General features: G+C 42.5%; 1 protein-coding gene across 2 annotated transcripts in view; it reads right to left on the bottom strand.

Annotated features, from left to right (window-relative positions):
- Positions 1-16,921, bottom strand: part of LOC118790614 (calcium/calmodulin-dependent protein kinase type II subunit alpha-like) — a 60,858-nt gene that overhangs the window by 16,427 nt on the left and 27,510 nt on the right. For both annotated transcript variants that reach the window (XM_036547585.1, XM_036547584.1), the window contains exons 4-8: positions 14,578-14,632; positions 10,478-10,543; positions 9,084-9,156; positions 6,599-6,701; positions 1,303-1,386 (exon numbers count right to left, since the gene is read on the bottom strand). In XM_036547585.1, coding sequence (XP_036403478.1) covers positions 1,303-1,386; positions 6,599-6,701; positions 9,084-9,156; positions 10,478-10,543; positions 14,578-14,632 — 381 coding nt within the window. The remainder of the gene's footprint in view (positions 1-1,302; positions 1,387-6,598; positions 6,702-9,083; positions 9,157-10,477; positions 10,544-14,577; positions 14,633-16,921) is intronic.

A 16,921-nucleotide genomic window follows, 5' to 3' on the forward strand; every position in this document is an offset into this window, starting at 1 on the left:
AGGCGAGGCAGGTCTCTATAGCACTAAATGTACCGCCTCCAATACACACATTCATTAAACCGCCCACAAGTTCTTGAGCAGAAACAAAAAAAGCAGCTTAATATGGCATTTAAACACTCACGCCCAGATGCTGCAATGCAGTCTTTCCTCAATGAGTGGAGATCGCTTACACATACCGGAGTGCAGTGCAGTGCTCTAAAGTATGATTGCCGTATCTCTCAGACAAAATACCACATAACTGCGCAGACACTGCACAATTGCAATGCAATTTGGTATGTGCTGAGACCTCCTGTTTGTTCCCATGGGAAAAAACAAATGTTGCCTCAACATTGTTGTGATATGATACAGCAATTCAAGAACATTGAATCAACATTACAGAAATGTTGCGAGAATGTTAGTTCACGTATATCTCAGCTGAGCTCTTCCCTCAAGGCAGCAGGCTCTCCCTTAATGGACTGCACACCATTAGCGGCGTCTGAGGTAGTGCTCAGCAGTGGGTCCATGCGGCTTAAAGAATAAAGGAACCCAGAGCTCAAACCAAAAGGTTCCAGGTGGGAATCCCTGATGGGGTGCTGCTGTTGCGCATCTGAGGAATAATCATCATCATCATCATCATCATCATCATCATCCTCCTTTGGCCACAGCCGAGATGATATCTCATCAACTTGCTATGTGAAACTGAGGGTGCAACTCCTTCAGTTCCCCTTTTTCTGTTGGGGCTAGTCCCCTAGCCTTTGACTTTGACTGGGTCGAGCTGCAGGGCAGCAGCATCATTTGACCCATAGATGGGGTAGGGATTGGTAAACGGCCAGGGCATGTCCACACACCAGTGGGCCATGGGCCAAATACCTGTTGTGGGGTCCCTACTACTCCGGTGCCCCTGAGGAAGGTTCCCAGATATGCTTCATTAACTGTCCAGCTTTATGAATGTAGAATGTGGTTAGAGGCATTGTAGACAGGGACAGAGCAGCACTCTGCTCAGGTTTTTTAAATGGGTGACAAAATGCTGGGCAGGGGGTGGATTTAATAAGCCATTTAACTGGAGCTGGAAGTGCTGTGGGAAAAAAAGCAAGATGCATCCCTGAAACAGACCAGATATCATGAAAATGCAGCAATGCAAATCAACAGGGACTGACCTGACAGCAAATGCTCTTAGTTAGAGTTGTTATAAAGGAGGAGGCAATTACTATGACAGTGATGTTCACTCTTTGCTTAATAACAGCTGATTTGCTATTACTCTGAGCAGGATCCAGAGCTCAGCAGAAGAGAGGAGGCATCTCAGACCCCTCCCGCTACACTCACCACATGCCCACAGATCCACAGCTTTGCCATACGGATCCTTGCGTAAGACTTCGGGGGAAAGGTAGCCCGGCGTGCCAGCGAAGCCTGTGGGTACAAAGGAAGACACAGAGAAACAGACGGGCGTGCTGATTGGTGATAAGGACTAGCCCTGGAATTAGTCCTCGTTTCCACAGAGTGCTACCAAGGACATGACAGCCCTACAGTTCAACTGGAGCTTGTTCAGCGTGCATAACAAGAAAAAGCACCCAGAAACACCGGACGGAGAGTCCTTGATTTTTCACAGACATCTTTCCTTGCCTCGATCCCACCTGTGGCTTTGGTAAATTACTGAATCAATAAGCTATCAAGTAATTAGCAGCTTTCTCCTTTTTTTCTCCTTCCCCACCGCTGCTTTGGAAAAGAGAGCAAGGAAAATGTTGACTCCCACAAGCGATACGCAGATTTATAGAGTGGGTGTTTACTGGAAATCACAGTAACATTGACCCTCTTTGGATTGCCTGTAAATTGGGTCTCACCACAGGCAGGGGGACTGACTTATTTCCTGAGCATTTCCAAAAGCATCCAATTACAGTATATCATGTGACTTCAGAATGAGAGTACTGTCACTTCCTTGTTTTCACTCAGTCTCCATGGAGACCGGATCACTCTTTTGAACAGTTCCAGCCATCAGTACTGCGCAAGCAACCATAAAGCCACATCTAAATTTTTAATGATAAGAAACTCAGTGTATTTAAAAATGGCTAATGTTGTGTTGCACACAGTGCACGTTGAGTGTGACATTAATATTCAATTACATTTGTTTAATGTTATATGTACATCCATTTCCAAATTGGGTGTATTCCATAGATCATAAACAATGGCTGGATGCATATTTAATACTCCACAGCTTCAAAGCCCCTATTCCACCATCATCTGAATATAAAACAAGTGTTGCGGGGAATATGGGCTTATATAAAAAATCATGTCAAAAAATAAGGATATTTTCCCATCCATTACAGTATGTTCCATGTATTTATATGAGGTAGTAGTAAAACAAAATTATAACCAGAACAAGTCAAGTTATTGTTTTCTGAGCATGTGATTTATACAAATAATAGGTGAGTAACTGTGCTTTTAGGAAAAAGTATAACACCAGTCATTAAATCACTAATAATATAATCGCAACCACAGATCCAGTGAGACACATTACTAATTTCCCAATTCATTTATGATTTCTTTCCCATTATTTGATTGATGTTTAATGACTGGTGACATGATTATGTGGGCATGGCTGTAATTAAGCAGGCTTTAAGTGTGCAGCTTAACTGCTGGTGTGGGGAGGAGGCAATGGCTGCTAGCATGAGATTGTTGTGCGTGCTGTGACATGGGGATGGCTGACGAAGCTAAATCGTCAAATTATCCTAATCAGAGATTATGTTTCCAGTCTTTACATGCACTCATTGGTGTACTGTCCAGTTGAACCATCAACCTGAATGGCTGTCAGTAGCAATGCCAGTCCTCAGGTGGGAGAACATCCAGCATCGATCTATAAAATCAATTTTCCCCTCTGCACACTAAAGGCTTCAGGATGGAAGCTACTTTTAAGTCCCTGTAACACTAAGAACAATAATGACAAACCACAGCCGAAAGGATCTACCGTTTGCCAGCAGTCACAACGGACATTTTTTTTTTTGTTTGTTCAACATACGAGTCAGTCCATTCCTTGCAAGCATCTTCTGTCCTCCGCATCAGTTTTAAAACTAGCATTGGTTAGTTATACCAATTTTATCATTGCAGCACAACATAAAAACTGCACTGAAATTGACATCAGGGAGACCAACTGTTAATACTGGAACGGTGTGACCAGCTTTATGCATTTGATCTTAAGTGATTTGCATGTGTTCGTCATTATGGCAAAGGAATTGCTGCCTTGCTCAGTGTGGTATGGGTTTATCACTCCAGAATCACGCAGTGGAACCACAAAGAATTGTTCCAATAAAAAGCGTGAACAGTCACGTGACCGCCGATGGGTTCACCACCATCTTCAGATCACCTTTTCATCTCCTGGGGAACGGGTGTAATTACAGCGGTATCATTTGCAGATCGGTGTTTGCCAACGCCTCCGCTCGCGGATATGTGTAATTTTAGGTGCGAAAAGAGAATCATGCCTGCTTCCTATGGTGCCCGAGACCTGGCCGCTCCCAGCTGACCGTTATCCTTTTACAGTAGCTGTAGAAATGTTATTTTTCTTCTCACTTAATTAATCACTTCGTCTCTTTATGACTCCTCGTTATTGAGCCTTCCCCCTGTCTTGTTGCTCCGCTTAGGTAAATATGGGAATTTCACGAAAATGAAGAGTGACCCACAAAACCCCACTGTTGCGTAGTCTAAGGGCATCATGGTACGTACCATAAAGCACACAGGAAAAGGGGAATTAATTACAAGGCGAGGCACCCGCCACTGGCCAAATTGAGACATGGGGAGGGGGGCGGTTAATAAGCATGTTTCTCGATTTTCCTCTGATGAGTGCGTGATCCTGTCGGAAGGGGTCTGGACACCGTCCAGAGGGAATTCCTCAATCTCTGCTAATTAATCACAGGGAGACAGCAGAGGCCCTTGTAGAGTTAAACAGCTTACAGTTTAATATCACCCTGATTGCCACTTTAGCAGCCACATCCATCAAAGAACGGCAGGCCATCATGCCCGGGATTATGACACATTTTTAATAAGGCAAACATAATAACGGTACATGCGTGATGTTGCTTGCAGTTCTGTGAGGCACTCCTCCCTGTCTGAGGAAACAAGTCTATCTGATGGGCTCTGGCTGGCTGATTAGATTTTATTTTTTAACACATCACACCTCAGGATGGTGTATTCGGTTAATGGGAGAAGTATTGGATTGTCACAGACTGTCAGTACAGAGTTGAACAATAACAGGCCTGACGCATTTCAAATTCCAGTGATGGTAATTACACTATGGTGATTGCTCCAATGCACTCAGTTATTGGGGACCACATGACCTTAACTGTAAGCAAACAATTACAAACCTAGTCCAAATGTAACCTTTAAAGGTAAAATTGACTTTAATCCTGACACGTGTGTGTTATATAGTATGTGACTTGTTAGACATGTGAATTTACACAAACCATCTAAATGCTATGAGTGAAAGTGCATTTTGAAGGCATATTGTACTTACTATGTAAGTACTAGATAATTACATTAGGGAACTGAACACCATTCGTGTACTTGGTTCAAAAATTTTCACTATTAGTTATGGGGTATGAGCTCTTCCCTTTTAATGTATACCCAAATAAGAATAGCGAGAGACTCTTAACTCCACCACCATGTCCTGGAACATTTTCTTAAAGCGTTGTTTGTGTCAAAGTAGATTGATTTAAACTGACTTCCCAAGTGCTTTAGCTGCAAATAACATCTGTCTACATAGCTGTTTGATCTCCAATAGGCTGCAACAAAAACAACCAGTTTTTAAGCGCTCAGAAGCGCAGCAGGCCTCTAGACTAATGATTCTGGAAGTATCTGGTCTGACATTTCTGTCTCCAATGTCAAGGAAGTCATAAAGAAAACACAGTGGGACGGATGCACAAAATGTCTCTTTATCCAGCCACCAAAGCTATTTCTTTTCTGTTACTTTAAAAAATAAGCATGAAAACATTTCCCCGATCCTACCATTAACGGTGGGCACACCGCCACCGCCTGAATAAAACAAAAGCCTGATACTGATTATGTAAATCACAATTTTCATAACAACACTAACTATACCCAGGTAAGCAGCCCAGAGTGAACAATGTTCAGTGCAGAACCAATGTGACTCCCCGTCTATAACAGCGACGCTAGCCATTATCGTGATCATTGATTAAAATACATTATTTTCATGCAATGGTACTTCAGATTCAATTACCCTGAAAATCTACAATCAGTAACAGAGGAGCCACATTTATGCATCCCCAAATAATCAACCGTTCATCACACTCCACCGTTTTTGGGGCCACACACGGTCACACATTGAATTATATCAGTGATACTGTGGAAATGTCATTTTATGCATCGTTTTAATGAAATGCAAACACAGTGGTTTCTGTCAGTGTTCTCATCTGTGATAGCAAATGCCACAGTAGCCAGAACTCCTCACTGTTTATAAACACCAGAATCTGTGCTTCCATCACGTTTTATGTCAGTAAGTAAGTTAACCTATTACGCATTCCTCTCTGTCACAAGTAAGCATTCCTTCTTCTACTGAAAGGTAATAATGTTGTTGTTCTTGTTGCTGTGCTGTCTTATTTTATAAAAAATTATGTTGTATGTATTCATTTAGTATTTTATGTGTGTGTGTGTGTGTGTGTGTGTGTGTGTTCAACCTCAGATTAATTTTTGTGTTTGGTCCAGTTCAATGAATTGGGTGATTGCTTCACCATTTTCATACTGTTCACTCTATTTGACCAAAGGAAACATTTTTAAACAGAAATTTGCTCTCTTCTGACAGTGGTTGCTGGCCAGCATAATTTAAAGAGCTGGCGTTTATCTTCACAAATCCACTGAGCGGAAAAAACACATCTCTCTGATTATGAGATGCATGTTTTTAGCAAAATGAAGAAGACAGATTTTGGATGGTGATGAGATGTTTGGGAACAACTTGAAAAATGCATCATTTAGATCACTTGAAGTCATTTTGAGTACTGCACAGGCAATACATCACCTCATTAGTAAAAGGTAATGAAGTGATTTAGCTCGCTGAGTGCCAAGCCAGATAAAAATAAAGACCGAAAAACGGCCTGAGTTTTTTTTTGTTTTTTTGATGCTCAGCGTACTCCTACACTTGCTCATGTGCAGTAGCTGCAGATAAATCCTACTGCCACTTCCTAATACAGTTCTACAGTCTTACATCAACTTTTATATGCTAATTTTTATTTGCTAATTTTTATAACCAACATCAAAGACAGGGAAAGTGTTTGGCTTGACCGCACACACATTCATAAATCACTCTTACAAGGGCCATGGATTTATGTGCTTAGTATGGTCTGTTTACATTTTCAGGGGTCATTTATCAAATATTCATAGACTATTCCCTGAAAGCTTATGATTGATTCCAAGCTATGTGTATAATCGTAACTTCCTCAAACATCGAGAGTATTTTAGTTTTGGGCTCCAATTATATTTTGCTGTACATAATGTGTTGCTCATTTATCTTGAATGGATACACTTCTGTTCTCTTGGAAGTCTCTCTGGCTAAAATTGTCTGCTAAATGAATGTATTGTAATGTAATGTAATGTAGTGTAATAGCAATGGTTGTGTGCTTACCAAACCACGCTTGTTGGTCCCCTTCAACCTCGATGGCCAGGCCGAAGTCTGCCAGCTTGACCGCAGCCCCCTTGGACTTAGAAGCCAGTAGCAGGTTCTCGGGCTGTGGGTGGGGACAGACAGACGACGAAGAGAGACAGACAGAAACAGGAATGAAGGATATGTTTCTGTCTCATCACAGGTGAAGGGCATGGTGGAAACCGTGCAGTATTTTGGTTTAAAAATTGTTTAATTTACAGAATTCACCACCCACATAGTGTTCTCAACAAAATGGCAGCTAATACAGGGATAATAAGGTTCACTTTCTTTGTGTGTGGTTTGCTAGCTGTCTGGCTAGTGGCTAGCTATTTGCAGTAGCCAATTGCTGATGGCAGCCTGATTAGCCACTTGGCTAGCTAATTGAGGCAAGCAGACTGTTATGAATAAATTTAAACAGGCTACTCCATTTGGCTTTCAAGGATGAGCACAACATTAAATTTCAAAATTTGAGCAGTCATAACTGGATCATATGCAAACCTTTGGTGACAGCTTGGAATTTGGACTTGGAAAAGAAAAGTGATGTCTACTCAGTACAGTGCACTCTCAAACATTTTTTAGGTGTGAACAGGTCTTCTTCATGTTTTAGCTTAATGTACAGAGAACATATGCATGTACTTGCCAAGTAAAATATAAAACTTAGATCTCTGCTGCTAAACCAAAGGGTATACTGGCTCATTTCAAACATATACCGAGGCCATAAGAGTTTTTGTTTCATTGTTATTTACTTAGGAAAACATTTTCAAGGCAAGTGACATAGCTATACCTGACAGGCAGATGTTTCTCTGATTGAGTGAGAGTTTGTAGGTGTGTGTGTGTGTGTGTGCGTGTGTGTGTGCGTGTGTGCGTTTTCCTGTCCTCTTTGATTTGTGTCATACAGAACTTGATTAGTATTGACAGGTGCAAAATTAAGCTAATGAATGAAGTCCTCCTCAGACAAGTGCTATATTGGATATTTAAAAGAGCTAAGACCCTGGCTGGAGCTCTCTAGAGACACAAAAACTGCCCTAAAGTGAAGCCGAGACAGAGACCAATGTGACCAATGTGAAAGCTCCAGCGAGTCCCATTCCTGTCACCAAAACCACAGAGTCTCCCAATCGTCGTCAATTATGCAGCACACCAACAGCCTCATCAAGCAATGCTGTACTCCAACCCAGAAGAGCGACCTATGCACCCATTTCTGTCAGGGATTTGGCTGCTGCTTCCCAAGATGACCACCAGATGGCCTCTTAATTTCCTGTGCTGTATGTCTTATTTAGCTAATGTCTTTCACTGTGTGTTAATTAGTTATTGGTTTCACCTGTGTTTCCTGTTATTTAAACCCTGCCCTTTGTGCAGGTATTTGCTCAGTCTTGAGTTGCCATGCTTAGTGTGTGAACTCTTGTACCAAGCCTTTTCTTTGCTTTCTCTCGAGTCTTAAGTAAAGGCAACTTTGTTTTCTTTCAACCAAGCCTTTTGTGCTCTGAGTCATCTCTGCTCTTGGGTTCGCCCTGTAATCTCCATAGCATTCTTATAGTAGAGTTTCCCTGTCTCTTTCCCGTAAATCACATCCAGGCTTCTCGACTGACCACATCAACCAAGTTCCCCAGGAGGAATCTCCTTCCGAAACCCAGCACTGCTGCCCTCCCGGCTACAGGCAACGCGTGGCTTCTTCATCGATCACCCGGGCAAAATCAATCTCCCAATTACCCGCTGCACTGACCTCTGTGTCCACTCAGGGGCCCCGTGGAGCCACTTACAGGACTTCCTATAAAACCAGTGAACCATTACCGGTATGTCACCTCTTGTTTTGTCCTGTCCCTCTACATGGTACACTTCTGCGCTCAACGCGCCGCACAAAAATAGACTTTTTTTTTTGTCCTCGCTGAATGTGCCGTGGGGGGACTGACTGCAGGGACAGGTCTATTACCACCCCACAGGTAGCTGTAACGGCAGTGCGAGCAAGTCACACGCCTGTCGGAGGTGGGGAGAGAAGGACTTGTCCTTTAGGGAACCTGAAAAGATGTAATTAACCTTTTGACGGCTCTGGGACCTACGGGAAAGTCTCCCACACAGCTATGGAAGACACGAAACATGTAATTCAGGGGACTCAGATTAGCTCCAGGCATACTGTAGAGTGTGTGTCTGGGGGGATGGGGGATAAGGGCAATACCAACATATTTATGCAGAAAGTTCAGTCTCAAAAGGTTCTGCATAGTTTTTGCATATTTAAATTAATGGCCTCATTTTTTAATGGCCTTCATTTTTTTAAATGTTCACTTGTTATTTGCTATATTACTGTATTATTCACATGAATTCTGTAAAATGATTTCTTCTTTTAGAAACCCACAAGTCTAGACTGAATATGGCTTGAACAGAGAGAAAACAGCTCGTTTTTGTTTTTTTTTTTTTTTGACTTCTTTTACAGTCTGACAGTCACAGTTGACAGACCCAGTTAAAAGTGCCTCACCTTGAGATCTCTGTGGACCACACCCATCTGATGGCAGTGGAGAACAGCCTCCAGAATCTGCTGGATACAGTGGCTGGGAGGAAAGGAAGAAGCACAGATATACCAAATGCAGGTGGCTTTGGGTAACTCACCATCTGAAGCTGTGATGTTTTGCGTCTGAAGTGGGGCTGTTTCAGAGACAAGCTCATCTCCTTGTATTCCTATCTCCAGTTGTATTTGCACATCAGCTCCAGATTACGCTTCACAGACCCATTTCCATGTAGCAGGATGCTAATCACACAACAGGTACCTCTGCCATTAAATTCCCTCTACAGTGAGAGTGGGGTCTTGTGACACCACCAGAACCTGAGCCTCGATCCCATTACTGATCCAAAGGTCGTTACCCTTCCACTGGCAACGCCTGATCCCATTACATTTTATTCACTACACTTTCTGCTTTACACAGTACTCCCATCATGGCTAGTCAATAGAACCCAGTCCATAGCTATTCATTTGCTGTGCCACCTCAGGAAGGGATGTGTTTTATCCCAGTAGAATAGGAAGTGAACCTATTTGCAACTGGATGCCTTAGTTCCAGAGCAGTTTTCAACTGTTGAAAAAGTTCCAGAAGAAAAATTCCAGAAAAAGTCAGAATCCCATTAACATTTTACTGCATGGAGAGTAAAATATTAAATGTATCACATTGCAGATGATATGGTCATTACTGGTGTGTTAAACATGAGTGAGTTTTTTAATTTCTTTTTTTTTGGATTTGATCTGCAATGGTAATTATTATTAGACGCTAAAGCCCGAAATGCTCAATGGGAATCTTCCGATGGATGTAAGTCACAGGAAAGCCGTACTTTGACATGACTGGTACTGAAGTGAAAGCTGCTGGAATAGCTCTCACAGCAGGAGCTGCCATGTTCTGCCCACAGGAAGGAGTCACTCCCGCTGTGCCTGATGGGATATATTCTGCAGAGATGGCTGAAGTGTGTGTGGATGAGTGACGTGTGTGTGCATATGTATGTATGTGTGTGTATATGTGTGTGTGTGTGTGTGTGTGTGTGTGTGTGTGTATGTGTATGTGTGTGTGTGTGTGTGTGTGTGTGTGTGTGTGTGTGCGCGCGCGTGTGTGTGTGTGTGTGTTTGTCTGTGCGTGTGTGTGTGTTTGTCTGTGCGCGTGTGTGTGTGTGTGTGTGTGTGCGCGCGTGTGTGTGTGCGCGCATCTGTGTGCATTTATGTGCCTGTGTCTGTTTATGCGTGGGGAAAAAATCCAGGAGAGAGAGAGGAATAGACAGAGGTACCCAACGTTATACACAATAAATTTAAGCAAAAGAAAGAAAGGGAGAGAAAGAGGTGACAAGGGAGATGAAGACAGAGAAGAGGAATACACATGGAATGGGTTTGCTCACCTGGCGTCTGCCTCACTGTAGTACTCTCTGGCCACAATATCCTCAAATAGCTCTCCCCCTGTCACCCTAAAGAAGAGGAAGAAATTAGACATGATTGGCCAGAACATCTCATTAACACACCAATGACGACAACAGTAGTTCCATTTCTTAAATGGGAAATATTTTGCATTTTGAGTATTTTTTTATGTTGAGGTGGATTTTTCCTTGGGAAACTTCAGCTTATGCTTTTTTCTATTCTCTCTTTTTGTGCGGAGAGGGGAGAGGATACATCCAATGTCTGGTGAGGTGTAACAGCTCTGCCGTATCTTTGCCTCCAGCGTTGGCCTCATAGTGTTCCCCCCAACAGGCTGTGAATGAAACAGCAGCAAGCAGTTGAGCGGAATATCCCAGCGCTAACAAGAGCGCCACATTTCAGAGCTATTTAACGGCAACAGGGGGAGGGTGTTTCCACGTCAGCACAGCATGAGACTGAGCATGAGGGGTCTTCTGCTGCTTGGATGCCCTCCCTGGAAGCCCCCCCCCCCCCCCAACCCCCAGGGCCATTTGCGTCTGGTTTCAAGTATCATTTCCTCCGACTGCAGTCCCTCTCTCTCACTAATGGACCACAGAACATCTCCCTCAGGACCATGACTTGCTCGTGGGTGACCCGCTGATGGAAAGCCTTAAATTGGAGGCTCACAGAGCTGTCACCCTCACAGTCCTCCACGGCAGTAAATCTGACCGTCATGGAAACTGTGGTAGCTACATGCAAAAGCTCATAAAGGGACTGAACACCCAGAGACAGTGCAAGAGAGAGGAAAAATGATACATATTTTGTAATGATATAATGAGTCTTGGGAATGTTAAATCTATATGTAACTTCTTGTCGGAGGAATTAAGCACACCAAATGTTTCTGTTTATCAACATGAGAGGGAGCGTTCAGGTTGCATTTCGGCTTTGCGACCTCTGAGAAATTCTAACCTTGTCACTCTGCCTTCTAACAATTCTCCTGTCGGCATTTCCACACACCAAACACACAACCCTGGAACCCGGGAGTTTAAATCCCAGACGATATTCTCACAGCATGGTTCACAGCGAGCTTCCGAGGAACTGGGCTTTATGTAAATGTCATTTCAGAGAAAGAAGAAAGAGAAATATGTAAATCTGATTCTGCTTTACTTTCAAAGTAAATTATTTGCATATTTCTGCTCTTTTGTTTCTTTATTTAATAAGAAACATTCCCCGTCCCCATTCTTTAATTTAAAAAGCATAATATTTTATCACTTCACAGTCAGGATGTAATTTAAACCATCCCTCTGCAGATCAGGCAGACATCCATATGGAAAATTCTGCTGAAGTGAATGAGAATGTTTCAAGTGGTCCTCCTGAAAATAAGGGCTGTTTTTTGCTATCACTGCGTTGCGGCAGTTTAAAAGACTGAATCATTGGATAGATCTGACTGCATTGTGTGCCACATGGGCAAACTGAACTGCAATGATGATGTCACAGAGAGCGGCTGGGTTTCAGCTCCTACATTTGTCAATGGTAGTGATGGTCTGATCCCTTCAGCATCCCTTTTACATCATATACACAGAGGTGCATGTAGACACACAAACACGTAGGCATGCACACAGACACCCACACACACACACACACACACACACACACACACACACACACACACACACACACACACACACATATGCGCACATGCATATATGTATGTATGCACAGATACACATACACACACACACACACACACACACATACCTGCACACATAGAGCTCCATGCAAACATATACATACATACATACACAAAACGTCCATACATACACAAAAAACATGAATATACACTACACACACAAGCTCAGCCATCATTGTAAGGCTTAAGTGATATAGGAGGTAAAAAATAATCATGGATGGGTAAATGGGCTGGCCTCAAGAGATTTTTATGGCAATGGTTCCAAGCTTGTACCTTAGCAGGGGTTGTAATGTGAGACAAGACAACCAAGTGTGTATGCAGTGTGCCTGTAAGGTTATTTTTTATCTCCCACAAATTAAAACAATAATACATGCTTTATATGGCAAGTAATACTCCAGTACACTAGAGTCCTAGAATCCCAGAGGAAGTAAAAACTTTGGAGAACCTAAATAGTAGCAGATGGGGTTCTCCAAAAAGAGGCACAGGGGAGGCTCACAGATGCATTACGAGAGCTGACCATTTAGACAGGTGATTTGGGTCTCCTGGCAACAGTTTTGAGTTTTTATGGCTGACTTTTTATTTAGTTTCTGTCATAAAGAGGCCTGACATAGAAAATGTTAACATCACAGTCAAACAATCTTTTTTGGTATTGCAGACCACATTTACTCTGTAAATAAAACACACAAAACTACCCCGGAAGGAAAACTCCTACAACAGCTTGACAATGGCCTGCAGCTGTATTCAATGCGTTAGCAACGAATATTTTGAATTTGCATCTGAAGGGCTGAATTAAATTAATATGCAAAACATCCATGCCTAGTCTGTTATTTTAAGAGAGGATTTTACATTGGGGAGCTATTTTATGATCCCCTTGTGTCCTGTAGCATTACCTCTGATGTCTGTGCCCTTCTACGATTGGCCTGTGTGACCAGCTGCCTAAGTAAATATGTTCAGCACGCATGCACCCCCAGACACAGCTCTCAGCAGCGTAGGGGAGCCGACACTGTAAGCTCTCTCTCTGGCGGAAAGAAAATTGGAGTGGAAAAGGGCTAATTGATTTCTGACTTCGAAGTCACTGTTCAGGGAACACCTAGAGGACATGGCTTTCAGAAACAGTCTGGGAAGTTGAAAAAAAGTCACATCACAGGAGCAACAACGGTTTGCCATATCGCCTTGTACCCTTTTCTACCAAGCCATTAGTAGATTCTCTCTTTGAGTTTGGACGGGAAGAGCAAGATCCTACGATGCTGCTGTTAAGTATACGTGTATGTCATAGATATACACCACTATTCAGGCTGTTGTGTAAGTGATCTTAGGAAAACTCAATGGCCCAATGGGGGCACTGTGCAGTTATGTGCAGAAGTTCCATCTTCTATGAGCAGGATCTGCAGCTTACCTTACCTGTGCCTTCTCTGGCACATAACTGTGCACCTAAATCCAGCCTCATGCGACTAAAACAGCTGAAGGCTGTAAAAAATGTTCAGTTTATTTTTAGGTGTTTTAAACAGCATGCAGCAAATTAAATGAGATTTCACAGCACGTATGGCCTACAATCAAAGCAGTCGCCGGGCGTCAACGAAACCAATGTTTGAATCAGGGAAACGACAGGCCATCTGGCTTTGTTTTGCCTGGTTTGTTCTCTGCTTCCTGTTTTCACAGCGTAATTACCCAAAAGCTGTTGTACTATTCATCAGCGACAGCCATGCTGATGAGATAAGAATTTGGCTGCCATGGCCCTTTCAAAATTCTTCTGAAACAGCTCAGTAAGGCTCTGTTGTGGGGCTTCCCTCCTCACCAGTAAGGACGATTCCTTTCATTTGCAAATATTGATTTTTTTGGATAAGTTATCTTGATTGAAAAGGGCCTCAGATCGCATCAATCCTCTTAATTGGAAAGCTATCAATAGAGCACACTGAGGTTGCAGCCCACAATGGCTTTTTTTTGTCTTCTTCACACTAGAGGGTCAAAAGGTCAAGAGCTGGAAGGTTTCAATGATAAACCTCCTCACAGAGAAGATGTGCCCCCACACAGAGAAGATGCGCCCCCCCCCCCCCCCCCCCCCTTCTGTGATAACGGTTGTAATTTTCAAACAGCGGTGTTGCAACATCACCAAGTATGTCCAATACAATTGCATTTATAAGAGTCACCCCGATACTCAATGTTTGGTCCCTTATAGTGAATGCTGAAACAGAACTGCCTAAATCTGACTTGCTATCAATATAGTCCAGGTAGGATTTTGGAGCTTAGATGTGTCTGCCACATGTAACCTCAAATCCAGACAAGCTAAGATGCATGTGTACCCATCTCCACTCCAGATTCTCCCAGGGGATTACTGTTTTACAGTCAGTGCTTTCACTGGAATCTTAAATCCATGACAAAGATCTGTCTTAGACTAACGCCAGGGAAAGTCAGACTCACAGGTCGAAGATAAGGTAGTGGTGTCCTTCCTCAGAGATGCTGTCATGGAGCCTCACTGAAAAAGAGCAAAAGAAAGAGAGAAAGAGAGACAAAAATCAGTCAGCAATGATGTTCACAATCCAGAGTTGTATTTTTTTTTCTCCCTTGCATCTAAGGCCATCTGATCTTTTTGGCTCCGGCAGGGCTAACCCTGTGGCACCGAAAAATCCAGCATGATCTTTCAATGCAATTTATCGTAGTGCTGCATCCTCACTGCTGAACAGGTTATGCTCCCTATTACAACTGCGATAACACTGGTGATATGTGCTATCTGAGCAATCGTTTGTTTTATTACACGGCACAAAAAGGTCCCAATTTTTGATGCCCACTTTTCTGATGCAGAAATTTTCTTATATATTTTCTTATATATTTCTTATATGTTCTTATATAATTTTCTTATACGATACACCGAATACTTGTTTGCGAAGATGGATGCTAGTGCTTTACTATTGCTAGGAAACCAGGTGTCTAGTGACAGGAGCATAGATCTTAGTATCTGCAGCCGCCCCTTTTCGTGGTCCGCATGTGTGAAGCCGTGTGCACATGAGCGTGTGTGCCCTGTGAGCAGACGTGTGCAGGTGTGTATGGGGGTGCAGGGGGGTAAGGAGAGAGCAGAAGAGGGGCTGTGGTGTTCCTTTTTTTCACCTCCAGCGCCAGCGTAGAGAAAAGCCTCTGCACTGCATAAGAACTGCCAGCGCAGTTTCCACGCACCAGATCTGAGGATTCCATCAAGGCTTTGATGTTTCCTAAAATGGCTCATTAGCACCCCTGCCTCCTTACTTTGACACATGATCACATGGGTGCCTTTTTGATTTAGTTCTTTTTTGTTTTGTTTTTTTTGCACAAGTCGTTTTTACATGAGTCTATACTGCAATCGATAGTTTGGTATAGTGGATCAGGGCCTGGACCAGAAAGTGGCAGGTTTGGATCTCAGGTAAGGCATTGCTGGCGTACTCTTGGCCAAGGTACTTAACCCTTATTGCTTCAGTAAAAATATCAGGAAGTGTAAATGGATAAAATCTAACTGCTCGTTACTTATCCCACAGGATAAGATAGCATTTACAGGAATATTCTGCTCTCTGCATCATCATACCCTTTCATTCGTGCTATGAGTAATGGGGCCATTTCAGTGCACTTACAATCTGTAGAGATAGCTGTCCAGTAATGGCATTCTTTTTTTTTCAAATTGTATGGATTACAGATCACATGACTGATAGTGTGACCATTTCTGTGTACAAAAAAAAAACGCATTCACAAAGACGAGGGAGAAATAAAAGCCACAAAGCAGAGGAAGGAGTAAGGTGTACAGGGGAGATAAAATGGCTCGTTTACACCCATGGTCACTTCACAAGTAAAGCTAAGCGGCCCTATCTGATGGCTGCAGGATTTCCCCCTGCACAGCGCAGAGAAGAGGGATTTATTGTCAGAAGATCGGTATTACCTCTGGAATTGGAGCCCTGGGAAATGGAGACTCGCTGTCAGTTCTGGGATTGAAACTTTGGGAGACAAAGTGGAAATAAAGAGGCATTTTTTTTTTCTTTTTTTCTGTGAGGCTTTGGATTACTCATTGCGGTTGCCATAGGTTTTGCCATTCATCTGTGCTTCAGATTGGATCAGTCTGAGCCAGCTAACCTATATGAATGATATTACAGCACTACCGCAAAAGATTTTTGATTATTAAAATGGAAATAAATGGGCTTATCCTATCACAATGGGAATTTAAGTTAGTTTGAATGACATTGAAATGTTCCTTGTTTTGTCCATTATTAAATAATCGATTCTTGTTTGCTCTTTTTTTCTTTTTATGATGATCATGTTTGTATAATATTGTCATATGCTTTGACCTACTGGCCTCATGTAGTACCTTATTTATAATTGGCATTCAAAATTAAAATGGAGAATCTTTTGCAGCCATATTGTTACTTTCATTTTGCTTTTTACTGTTTGCATCAAGCATTTAAGACATCCTTTATAATTTAAAGAAAAGCATTAAATTATCAGTTTTTGCTGGGTGCTCTCAGCAAGGCACACATTGGCAGTGTTACTGCGGTGAAGGCTGCACTGATTAAAATTGCACTAATTGATTGATTAGTTGATTGAATCACTGATTGAAACCAAAAGGTTGCCGCTTCAATTCCCCACAGGGGCACTGCTGCTGTACCCTTGGGCAAGGTACTTAACCCACAATTGCCTCAGCAAATATCTAGCTGTATAAATGGATAACACTGTAAAAAAAAAAAAAAAAACCTGTTATTGATGTAAGTCGATCTGGATAAGAGCATCTGCTAAATGCCAGTAATGTAAT

The sequence above is a fragment of the Megalops cyprinoides genome, chromosome 16, assembly GCF_013368585.1.
Source record: "Megalops cyprinoides isolate fMegCyp1 chromosome 16, fMegCyp1.pri, whole genome shotgun sequence".
Classification (NCBI taxonomy): Eukaryota; Metazoa; Chordata; class Actinopteri; order Elopiformes; family Megalopidae; genus Megalops; species Megalops cyprinoides.